Consider the following 13,526-nt stretch of genomic DNA (forward strand, 5'->3'; position numbering starts at 1 on the left):
CGTACAGGAGTTTTATTACCTGTTGTAATCAGCATGAATTGGTCCTTCAAATGCCATGCTTATTTCTCTGCAGGTGAGTGCTTCTCCCAAACTTCCCTTGTCAGCTGGCTTCAGACCATCATATCCATTAAATAATACAATAAAAAACAATATAAACAATGAAATGTGCAAATTGTACATATAACAGAAAAGACAATCCCTTTATAAACATCCAAGTGTATGTCGTTCCACTTAGTGAGCAACTTTGTAACTTACAGGATGCCACATAGATTTGCTGTGATGATTACTAAATTAATCCCTACTAAATTAATTAATAATCATAAAATTAGTATGAGGGATTAGTTCTTCTCTTTCCAAATACAGTTTTTCCCAGGTTCGTGACAGTCAGCACCTTCATATTTGCAATCAGCGACAGTCGTGGCAATCAGCACCAATAATTGGCTGTAACAGTTAGCACCCGTGGCAATCAGCACCTATCCATCTCCATTAGCCTAGTCGGTATAAATGTGGGACGTAAAATGTAATAGGTTTCATTAAAAAAAAATAAAGTACAAAGTCATTTACCGTAAAACAAGGAAATATTTTGTATTGAATATGTAATAGATGATAATATATTAAATAAGAAAAATGTATTATATATAAAAATTTTAATTGTTAACGTCTACGAGGTCCGCGCTTTAATATCCATAGCTACGGGCTGATTGTTGTCTTTGCCCCATGGGGCCAACGAAGAAGAAAGAAGTCGAGCGATAGAAGAGCGGAAGAGAAAAAGGCGATTTAAGCGATTCAAGTGTTACTTTTCTTTTGTTTAATGAACTGAAAACCTTCCTCATAGCATAGGGAAAGGTAAAAGACTAAAGACTACGGCCGTGAAAGGCCTTTTATACCAATTGTGACTAATTCAAGTTTGCAACTTGATTGTGATTCTTAAAAAGAAAGAAGATGGCGGATGACGGTGTTGACCCTCCGGTCGATCATCCGGCACAACCAGAAAGTGAACCTCATATTGAGGAAGAGCAAGTGAACCCAGATGGAGAAGTTTCAGTAGTGGAATCCTGCGCAAGTGAAGAAGTCATGAGCTGTGACTATACAACGTCCCAAGCAGCTGCTCCACGACAGTCAGCCAACCAATTACCTGTAACAGCCACAGATATAGTGAATGTTCTTGGGACAGTAGCTTCATTAACTGGAGCGGACGCAACACGAGCTGTTGAGCAACTGCAAACTGTAACCAGTGGCAGTGGAGTGAACAGTGCAGTAGCTTCCATGGTTGGAGCGATGGTCTTCTCCAGCGTTATGAACGTTGTAACTGGCCGCCATCGACCACTGGCAGCAGCTGCTCGTCAGCAGCGAAGTTCCATTTACTTTCGCCAAAATTTTGAAGTTCATTTAAGCCCTTCAGAAGAACTGGATGGGTTCTGGGAACCTATAATGGAAGCAGCAGCAAATAAGACCAATGAAATAGGAATTCTTCCTCAAGAACCAAGACAACGGATTTTGACTTCCATCTATACAGGAGACAGACTGCATTGGTTGTCAATTACTTTTGGAGGTGCATCAATTTTCTGCTGTACAATCAACAGCACCAGAAGTTTATTATTTGGAACCTGCAGTCTTGTAGCTTCAGCTGCATGCTCTCTCTACTTCAAATACAATGATTGTGAACCATTGGAAGATTACAGTGTTGATAACGAACATTTAGAAAAGCAGGTGGTTATCAGTGGAGAAAGTGTTACCAGAGACTTCTTAGTAATTAAGAAGACTGAGAAACGAACTCTTCGATTGCTGATAGCTATCAGTGCGTTTAGTGTAGCTGCCGTATGTGCCGCGAAAGGACGATGGCTTTAAGTGGCAAACACATAGACTTCGTACTTGCGAAGAAATTTTTTTTTCATATATTTATTGTGCATATAATGTTGTAGAATGAAGAAACTTCATTATGTTTATTGCTGTGTAAATAGTTGAAAATTCCAGTTGGTTGTGAATATTGTGAACAGTCCAATCCAATCAAAGAACCAATGAACAGCATAAATACATATCACTTTTACTGACAGAAGTATATTGAAAATAACTGTATGTAAATAGCTGGATACAAATTATTGTTACATTGAAATCTTTATTAGTACCATTTTTATAGTGTTAATAAAACGTTATTATATCTTACTACGCAAGTCCCAATAATTAAGTTAATCGTAAATTCACTTTCGAAACTTGTAGAGTTGAGTCCAATGAATCAGATTATAACAAGAATCATAAAGTTTGTGTATAAAATAACTGAGAGTGAGACCTGCAATGTTTTCAAAGTTTATACAATGCATATATACAAATTATGCATAGAGATCAAGTTCGTGGGCATTGTGACATTTTGGCATTTTGAAATTAGTTTAATCTTTATTAAAACGATGAAAATACTTTTTGTGTGTGCAGACCAATATGGCTTCTCACGAATTAAGAATGTCTTTTAGTTTTTGTCACATGATGGCACCACTGACTTCTCACAAACAGAGTAAATGGAAGTTATACAAGTAATGCCATGCTAGCCATTCTTGCGAAGTATCTGGGAATTGTTTCGAGCATCTTAACTGGCTAATTATCTGCTTCAGCGTTCGTCATTGGTTATTTCATTCCCAATTAAAGAATGGAATGTCATTATTCGTACAACTTCACTGTTTACTCTGTCCATGAATTATTAAGGATATGTTTCATTTTAATCACCTGATGGCACTATACAGCCAGAGAGATCCATTCAGAACCATTTCAGAGAGATCTGAAAATCTTGATATATGAATATTTGAAAGACAGAGTAGGAACTAACTTTGTAGAAACTGATAAAGAATAAAGTTCGCCTATTACAGAAAATATATTGGCGCTTAAAAAGCTCGTTGAAGATGAATTGTTGTTTAGTACCCATGTCCATTGTCAAGGCAATACATAAAAGTAACCAAGAAAGTTCTGTCGCGTTTTCACCCACCAACTTCGAACATCGATACATCACCTAAGACGTAGGTCCCTGGAAGATCAAAAATAGTCCCCATCAGCATCAACGACCTTCTGCCAACGTTAGTATCAACGACCTTCTGCCAGCGTTCTGCAAGGCCGTGGATTCCATCGCGGTAGATTTTGGTGGGCTGTGAAGCGAAAAAGATATAAAGTGCATTTTGCACCTCTACAGGGATTTGAGCTCGCGTCCTCTAAGGTGATCGTCCAGAGAATGGAACAGGTGATTATCGGACGGTGCAATGTTTGTGGAGCATGGCGGATGCAATAGTCTTCAAAGTATATACAATGCATAGAATAGTCTCCAGGTTATCCAAGGCATAGAATAGTGTCCAGGTTATCCTAGACACGTGGGGCTTACCGTTGTCCTGTAACATGAAGACCCCTTTGCGATTCAGAAGTGCTGGCTTCAGAGTTTTGAGTTTTCTTGAACATGGCTCAACTGCTGACACACAGTTGCGATGATGTTCTGACCAGTTGGTAGCAGTTCTCGATGCACGATGCTGCGAGTAGTCCGCCGGACACACATGAGAACCTTCTTCTGGTGCAGTGCTGGTTTCGGCTGTTTTGGAAGCTGTTCATGGGATGCTAACCAATGATGACAGCGCCATGGAGCTTCGTACAGGACCCACTTCTCTTATCACATGTCAACATCCTGTCCAGAAATGACTCTTTCTTCAGACGAGACAGCAAAGAAACACAGGTGTCTGCTTACTTTGCCTTCTGGCCCGGAGTCAATCATGTCGGGCCCATCGATCCAGCTTGCAGTGCTTCCCAAGTTGATGGAGGTGCTGCCGAATAGTTTCTCCACTCATACTAAATTGTAGTCCCAGTTCCTCACCTGTCTGACCATTGTTTGCCTCAATTGCTGCCTGAAAATTTTCGTTTTGTATGTGTGTTGGTCTTCCGACACGTGGTGCGTCTTCGAGTGTTTCGTCACGCCCTTAAACTTGTTAAATCACCGCTGCATGGTCCGCGTAGTCACGACATCCTCACCAAAGGCCTGGCATATCTTCCGCCCCGCCACAGAGGCCTTTGACCCCAGTTTAAACTCGTACATCATACACGCCCTTATGACGCTCTGTGGAGGTCCAATGCTCACTGTGTCCTTACGCAAGGTCACGGTATAACTGAACTGCCACAATCAGGTGACCTTCGCCTTATCTCCATTCGCATTCAACTCACGGTGAGGACTAATTGAACGCAGAACTCCACAAAAAAAGCGGCAGAACTTTCTTGATTATTGACTTTTTAGAAGCTATTTTATACTTAACACGATAAGGACACGAACATGGAAATATCAAGGAAGTTAAAATTCCGACTAAACTTCCCACCAAGAAAAGAATCCCACCAAAGGCGCACTTGCTGACGACCAGGCCAGCGGTGGGGACAGTCAGCGCTAGAAGAGAAGGAACTCTCAAATGTTTAGAAAGGGTTCCAAGCTATTACTCGTTTAATCTGAGACTAGTGATATATCAGAGATCCAGCCCGGAACTATGCTTACAGACAACACTCATGCTGACCACGAAGCAGCATCTTTAAGGTATGATGTCTCTATAGATCATAATAATATTAGAAACGGTTGGAAAAAAAAGTGTTTTTGACGAACACAACTTTCTTTGGCTTTCAGTTATTCACATCAATTTAAGCCACCGTGACATTTAAAAGCACTAGAAGCATTAACTTCTTATTTCCAACTATACACTGCTGTTTGTGAACATTGCAATACCAAGAAGGGATTAAAAGAATGTGCCAAGCTCTCAGGATTTGAGTGACAAAATATAATGTGCGAACTATTACAATTTCAGTAAGATGATACAGGCATGGGTCCCTCAGCACCCTCAATTCCATGAATACAGTAGTACAGCGAAGGGCGTCTTACACAGCACTCAGTCTGTTTGTTCGTTTGTTGAAGTTTTGCACTGAAGCTATATAAGAAGTGGATCCACATTTGAAGGTGGAATCCGAATCGTCGTAATGTACTCAATGCTCTCCCACCAGGAATGAAAGCCGTGATCACGTGGACCGAAGACACGTGTGTCATTAAACCAGCGAGGAGGGCACGTAGCACTCAGGTAATGCAACGTGACAAAATTATGAACTAATCTCGCTTTGGATACTGCTTGTAGCCAAATGTAACTGACTGTGGGTAAGAGACGATCACAATAGATATGAAAGTGCTGAATATCGCAGAAGTAATGGGATAATTAAAGTCACAGGCAGGAATATAATGGGCCCTGTATACGGAAGTACAGGATCCTGCAAAAAGATCCCTCCCGTATTTGGAGAGGGCGCTATGTGAGTTGTGGTGGGGATACGAAAGTAGGGGAGGTATCGATCGATATCGGTATACGTGCCATTGTCAGTAGTCGCAATGGCGTGGCGTGGTGAGTATCGTGCGTTTGTTGTGGAGGAGTATATTTATAATGGTGATTCTGTGATTACTACTCAGCGGTAATTTCTCATTAGCGACCATTAGGACTACTGAAAATTGCACGGGGTTACCGCTATCGAACGATATCCCCTCCGCCGCCGTATCCCCATCACTACTCACACAGGTCCCTTTCCAGATACTGAAGGTCTTTCCGCCGGACCTTGTATATAGCATATGCCCACTAAATAGGTTTATGGTCCGTGCATACTTATTTTAAATTTACGAAATAACGAGCGCAAACGGAGATGGATGTAGGATATACGCTATATTTCTTTAAAAAAATGATAAGAGCGAATTGTATACCTACTAAAACTTTCTGCATTATATCACTGATTAAAGATAGATGTATGATTTACATTGTGAAAAATGCACTACAGAGTTGTAAAAGAAATAATTATGGAACTAAATAAAGCATTATACAGCTGAGGTTCAAAATAACCTCTACCCGCCACTATCAAACTGTTTTAGAGTGACCACATGTACTTTTTTTAGAGGTTCAAATTTTCCACACTTCGTTTTCTTGCCAAAAATGTTGCTTCATATTCTTTTTCTGTGCTACACCAAAATGATTTGACACTAAAGCTCTCAAAACCCAAACGTTATTCTTAATCACTTCTAGGGATGGGGCTACCAATAAATGAATCCTCTTAACAGAAGCAATGGTTTAACATCTCATTCTTGGCATCACACTCAGGCCAGGAAGTAATACCAAATTTTTGTCTCTGATTTGTTAGACTCTCTAATTACGAATATATCAAAGTTTCAATTATCTCATTGATCTTGCCAATATACTGTTTTCGGTAAAAAAAAAAAAAAAAAAAAAAATATATATATATATATATCTGGTCACTCTAAACAGGGTAGCGAAGAAAAATACCTCCACTTTTAGTCTGTTTATGATGCGCTTTCTCTACTAAGATAAACTAAACTTTTCTTACACATCTGTCTTTAATTTTCATTTAAAAATTCGTAAAAGTAAGCACCTCTTAAAATACTGAGCCATATCAGTTAATTTCGCAAGAATTTATCGTGATGGCAATTTTGCACGATTCCTAACAGTGGTGTCAGTTGACAAGTACTCGTATGATTCGATCATTACTTGTCAGATATTTGACCACAATTTTGTTTATCCTCTTTTACATTGGCAAATAGACCCTATAGGGGTGCTTCAGGAGAGTTGTAGAACACACATTGCGGGAGGAGAGAGATATAATTTTTCACTGAAAATGGCACAATTGAATGTTAATTATAACATAATGACATATGCTAATTGCAAAGGATACTGCCTGCATAAATAACATTTTAAAATAACTGTAGTTGTTATAGCAAAGAATGTATTTTGTTTTGATTGAAAGCACAAAATATTGTGGAGGAAGCGGATAGAAATTGATTCTGTTTTATAACAAGAGGCATAGGCTACGAAGTGAAGTAGCCTCCTATGTAGAAGAAACCAGAGATACATTGAATCAGTGGGTCGTGGGTCCAGATTTGTGAGTGGGTCGTGGATTAACAGGACGTGATCCACTGCGATCCACCATCCACCGTAACCCACTCTGACCCACCGACCCACTCCATCTTAGGCTCACAGACAATATGGAAATAAGGCTCTCTACATTTTCTTCACTTCGGCTATGGTCAGTATTACGCTCCGGTCATCTGTAATTTCCAGGTTCTCATTTTATGAAAACTGGGTGAATCACTGAAAAGCTTTGGAACGACAGTAGAATAGAAATTACTTTTATTGTAAGTGATTCAGGGTGGGTCAAGTTTTCAATGACCCACGTCATCTCTGGAAGTATCTCCATCTTTTGGACTAATAGAGCAACCTGGACATCATTTTTGGAAGAAGAATGATAAATTGTGGGAAATTACGCCCAAGTACTTGAGGAGATGAACACTAAAAAAATCCCCCTCCAGTGTTGGCACCGTATCCAAATTTATGAATTGATCTTGACATTTCGTATTTGTTGTTGTTGTTGTTGTTGTTGTTGAATGTGCTAGAAAATGCACTTTATGTAGACATATCAGAGATAATTTGGAAACTGAATAATCTATTCACAACAATGCGTACAGATTAGAGACGACCCATTCGGATAATTTCTTTTATTCAAATTACGCATTATATCCAGTAATTATCCGTTATCTGATTAATAACTATCATCTGCTCAGAGACGGAGTGGGTCAGTGGGTCAAGATTTTGAGTGGGTCAGTGTGTCGTGTCAACAGAATGTGACCTACTGCGACCCACCAACTACCGTGACCCCAATAATCCACTGACCACTCTGAGAACCGACCCACTACGATCCGCTCTACTCAGTGCATTATAGACAGCATCTTCTGAACACTGGTGAATTTGTCTACGTTTTACTTTCACGTCTTCCATTCTTCCTTTTTCATTTGTTTCTATCTACTTACCTGAGATGAGTATATCTAAGTGAAAAAAAAACCTTCAGGTACTTTTGGATATTGATATTTGTAACTGTAAGAATGGCAATAGGACTTACTTCTTGGTTTTAGAGTTACAGTCGAATTTTACACTTTTCTTCCTTTACGTTGGCCTACGTTACGTTGATTTGAGACTTTTAAATTTCATCCTATTTTCCACTGAAAAGTATGAGTAATTCAACAAGAAAATAATTATATATAATAATTAAATTGAAATCCATTGTAATATGGCACATGATAAACACTTAATTATTTTATGTCGTGAAGGTCAGATCCACCGATATTGTGACAGAGCCGTGTTTTAGCGATTGATTGACCAGAGAAATTCAAACTCCGATTAGCGATAATCCACAGCGTTGATTACAAGTTTAAACTCTTTATTCCGTCGAGAAGAGGGCGTGGATCATGGTTCAGAATTGATGGCGATGAGTTTTGGTGGATGGTGGGTCGGAGTGGATCAGGGTGGTTCATGGTTGGTGGAAAGCCATAGTGTATCGTGGATCAGAGTGGGTTACGGTAAGTCGTGGGCCCAGTGGGTCGTACTTCACGGTGAGTGGTGCTCAGTGAGTCATGGACTAAGTTGTCATTGACCCACGCCATCTCTGCGATCTGCTATGTGCATAATAGTCTGATTCATACGGCCATTCCTAATATTAAAGAAGTTCGGACAAGTCTAAAAGAACATGATTTAAAACACTTACCTTTAAGAGTGACATTAACGTGACTCAGTCCAATGTAAGCGCCGAGCTCCGCCATGATTTTTCCCTTGGAAAATGCACGATAAGAACTAACAATGTCACTCGACGCCACATGCCAGCTGGATCCATACTTCGTTACTACAAAGAAAAAAAGAAATTGCACATTAATATTATGTTTTCAGAAATGGTTAAATTTAATCAAGACAAATTACAGGCAATGCACATATGAACTTTTATCCTCACATTTAATATAGCCTTTTCTTAGGGGGTTACCAGGTGTTAATTCTTGTCTTCTGAAAGACATGAAAAAAAAATAAAAATTTGCTATATTAAAATTCCTAAGCTGATATGAATATAAAAGCTTGAAACCATCATTGATGAAGTTCTGTGTACGCCACTACTTGATCATATTTTCATTATTTCTTGATAAAGTAGTTTGAGATGAGGTACTTACACAATTTTCATGTTGCTATACCTACAGTATAATGACAGAAAAGAGCTCCATTGTGTCTAGTGGTTAGTATACATGCATTTGACGTAAAAGTACTTCGCACGTTAAGATGTATATCGACGTCTCATTTAGACCCTCGGTGCTGCAAACAAAGGCTGAACTCCAAACTAGTGGAGTAACTCGAATGGTCGCAAATTGGTCTCAGTAAACTACTCCATCATTGGACAGAACCAATATATTTAATCACTGATGTACCAGGGGTTTTTATAACACAAAAATTATATGCATAACGGACAGTGCCAAATATATACCAATTTATATATAAATTTTTATATGTATAATTTACTCTCGTTTCAGGCCCAGGACGGGAAACACCAATCACCGATTTTCATGACAAAATAAAAGTCTTACTAACCAAATCACATATTCAATATAGACAACGAACATTTAGCTTAATATGGACCATGAGTCTTAATTCCCACATTGAAAAGATTGTTGTGTGCTTTTAAATAAGCCTTAGGAAAGTAAGATCGAAGAGATGTTGGAGAAAAATCAATTTGGATTCCGAAAAGGAAAAGTTACCAGAGATGTTATTAGGGTGATGAGAATAATATCAGAATGATCTCTTAACGTAAAGGAAGAGTTGTGTTTGTACCTTTCGACGGGCAAAATGCTATACTTAAGAAATCGAGGGTCAATTGGAGGGATCGCCAACTCATTCGCAACCTGTACACAGGAAAAAGTCAAACTACGCCTGAATCAAGGAGAAACCAATACCGTGCAAATTGGGACAGAAGTCAGAGAAGAATGTGCTATGTCATCCCAACTATTTAACGTTTACATGGAAGGGCATTTTAATGAAAGTTAGAAATTTCAAGATTGGGGGACAAGTCTCTAACAAGGAGGTATGCGGTTGATGTGGATTGTATAACTAGAAACGAAGATGGACTACAGAGATGGTGGATACTTGACACTAGGAACAATAGGGAATGGAAATCAACATCGAAATGTCGGTAGTCATGAGGGTATCCCGTGTCAACACGCCCTTAGGAATCATAACAGAACAAAAAGAGCTTAAAGAAATCAACCATTTCAAATACCTAGGAAGTATTTTGACGAGAAGCGCTTACTGTACCAAAGAGATCAGGTCAAGAATTGTTGTAGTCAAAGAGGCATTCCATAAGAAAAGATCACTTCTAACTAGCAAGCTTAACATTGGATTAGTCAAGTGCTATAGTCATATGGAGTATTGCACTGTATAGTTAGGAGACTTGAACAATAACGGAAGTTAGAGAAGAAATATTTAGAGAGCTTCAAGATGCGGTATTGGAAGAAGATGGAAAAGATAAAATGAACGGAGAGAGTAACGAACGGAAATGTTTTAAATTTAATGAAATACTTAGGTGTAACGTCCCACGTTATTCTAAGCGAGATGATAATTAAGGCAAATGAATGATGATGGAAGAATTGGTGGGATATGAAAGTGAGAGGAAACGAGAGTTCCGCGAAAACCCACGGACATGATGTTGTTCCCAACAAACTTACTTGGCCGGGGATGGAACCAGGGATCCCATACACCAGAGGTAAGCACTCTACGAAAATGTTTTTAAAATGGATAGTAGAGAAGAATACGCTTTTAGACAGCATCCTTCACAGGAAAGTCAATTAGATTGGACACATCTTGCAAAGAAATTGTCTTTTTCATAATGCCACAGAGGAAAAAATGGAAAGAAAACGAGGAGTGAAAAGACAAAGAACACAACTGATCGATGATTTAAAAAACAGAAGAAAATATAGGAAGCTGAAGATCGAATAATATGTGAAATGTCGTACACTTCAAGCTAAATACACTGCAAGCCTCGAACACTTTGCTGTCGCACAACTGAGTACATTCTAAGTGCGTGAGAAGAGAAGTCGTATTACTAAAAATCGTGTAAACAGTATGAAATTGCCCAGACGCTGAAGATTCCTTGCTCCACTGAATCGACTGATAGTTCACATTAATGACGGAAACATTTCTATTCATTTTCTGGAATCGATTCCTTTTAGTCAGTGCCACACAAGGATTCGTTCCTCTGGGTCGAATTCTTTTATTCTACTTTAATCAATCCATTCTAAGTTTCTATTTGGTTCTTTAATTTAGTTTATACAGAGACAGATTCCTTCCTCTGGTTCGAACGCTTTAATTCTGATAATTTGATATAATTCCAGGTTCCCATGTGGGTTTTTAATCCGATTCCTTTCATAAGCATACAGTTTCCGAAAAGAAAAATGTTGGGAAGGGGACGGGAATGACTAACTTATCTGTCCTCTTTTGCAAAGTCCATCCGTTTTGGAGCACTGTATTTCCCCAGTTTCATCCATCTCAATTCATCAGCTAAGTCCACTTGGCTGCGATTTGATTTCATCAACAGAATCTGCTAAATGGATTCGTCAATTGGGCTGAGTGAATTTGTCTTTTGATTCTGTCAAAAAAAATTCTGGTTCCTTTTAGAAATTTAACCCTTTCATTCCATTGAATGTTTCGTTCTTTCAGAACGGATCTTTTCGAAATTACCTCTCAATAATTCAGATCAAAACTGCATGAAAAGGTACTGTTAAGATCACGTTCATGTCGAACAGAACTAAGAGTAAGAAACTAAAAACGCAATAATAAGTGGTGGAAGAAGTTCAAAACTGCAAGGCTACATATGTATCAGATGCACTGTCTTGACATACTACATGTCTTATTTATGTTTATTACGTTTTTAGATAATCTTACTTAAAGACAAAGGAATAAGGACTAGTCGTGTAATGAATGCTGCATTTGAATTGTTAAGAAACTCAGGTGTTACTTCTTCTATGTTCTTTTCATTCAGTGCCTCTTCTTCAATTTCTAGTACAGAAAAAATGTATAACTCAATCACAATTCTATTATAAATTTGGATAAATCTTTCAGTTTATCGCCCCACGATTATGCCCTTTAAGCTAGGGGAGACGGAGTATTAAGGCAAGTGAATGATGATGGAAGAATTGGTGAAAGAATATTCTGGGACGAAACGGGAGTACTCCGAGAAAACCCATGGATACGATGTTGTACACCAAAAATTCACTTGTCCCGGGATCAAACCAGGACCCCACGTACCAGAGATAAATCTATTGGGCCACTTTGCCTCCCAGAAGAATGTTTGGGATGATAATCCTATTGTAGCACAAAGTTGCTGCCCCAAATCTGCGTTCTTGATGCAATTTAATGCCTCAGTTAAACGTTGTGAAACACGGTTTTATCCATTATTCCATTAATTCGAACCAAATTATCAACTTGGTACTCTGTAATGCATCCCCAAACAGTGACGCTACCTTTCCCTTGCCTCACTGTAGGTATTACACGATCGGAATTAAAGCGCTCTTCAGGACAACGACGCATAAACTTCTAGTATTGGAAGGTGAAAAGTTGGAATTTAGATTCGTCGGTCCATAGAGTTCTCTTACATTGTTCATCGTTCCAGTCTTTGTTTTATTGGCCCACCGCAATCCTACCCGAAAGAGCATAGATCTGAAAGCGCTGGGCCACCGTAATATTTGATATCGATTGAAAATGACTGTTATATAGTCCTATTGTTTGATCTGGAGCGGTTAACGTTCATTCTATTTGCTTGTTTTCCCAATCAACATGTTTTCTTGTTATTTTTGGACGATCAGAGCATTTCCGTGTAATATTTACACCACTTTGTGACAACCTTTCAAGAGTCCGAGGCGCTGCTCCGCCCGATCACTGAGCGATTTTTCGCAGAGAATGGCTCTCTTCTCTCAAAATAACTACATGAACACGTGCTTCGACTCTTAATTAGCAATTTCTCTTCCGCATTTAATAGAATTTGCATGTTCTTCGCACTACTCAACTCGTTTACGCGAATGAAGACAATAAAATCGCAAGTCACAGATTTGCATCCAATTTTGTTCATACTGCGACATGATTGAGTAACATATACACAACTGTTTGTTGAGGTAACGATACAACTACTGACAAGGGTACATACACAGATCACTAAATGTCGTTGAAACGATGCATCATCAAACGAAGTATGAGATCAGTTGTTTGTTCATTAGTTATCTGTTTATTGCCAAGCAGATTTCTGCAACAAACTTGTCTCGATGTCAATAAGACCATGAGTTTTCATATCCTTGTATGAACAACGTTGTTTATTTTCAAGAGCGAGTCTAATAAACATGGTTTTGTATGGACAAAGTGTCTTTTATTTGGAAAATTGTGAAAAAGCAATAGTGTGCTCAGACTTTTGACAATGACTGTAGGCCTAAATGGTACATTAGTTTGTACTTATTTCATATACACACATAAAACATGACGTTATCAAATGAAGATTTGACTTTGTCATGTGTCAATTAAAATATAAGCTCTGCTGTATAAGACAGGCTGAATCGTTTTCAGTAAATCAAGAAGTACTGTAAGCACGAAAATGTACGTGAAATAAATCGATCCACAAATCAACTACATGTTGCA

General features: G+C 38.7%; 1 protein-coding gene across 10 annotated transcripts in view; it reads right to left on the reverse strand.

The window, feature by feature from the left end:
- LOC145671318 (dual oxidase maturation factor 1-like) overlaps nucleotides 1–13,526 on the reverse strand; it is a 712,486-nt gene that overhangs the window by 191,484 nt on the left and 507,476 nt on the right. For all 10 annotated transcript variants that reach the window (XM_081740315.1, XM_081740311.1, XM_081740309.1 and 7 more), the window contains one exon: nucleotides 8,578–8,712. In XM_081740315.1, coding sequence (XP_081596441.1) covers nucleotides 8,578–8,712 — 135 coding nt within the window. The remainder of the gene's footprint in view (nucleotides 1–8,577; nucleotides 8,713–13,526) is intronic.

The sequence above is a fragment of the Thermobia domestica genome, chromosome 15, assembly GCF_964235325.1.
Source record: "Thermobia domestica chromosome 15, izTheDome1.hap1.1, whole genome shotgun sequence".
NCBI classification, from domain to species: domain Eukaryota; kingdom Metazoa; phylum Arthropoda; class Insecta; order Zygentoma; family Lepismatidae; genus Thermobia; species Thermobia domestica.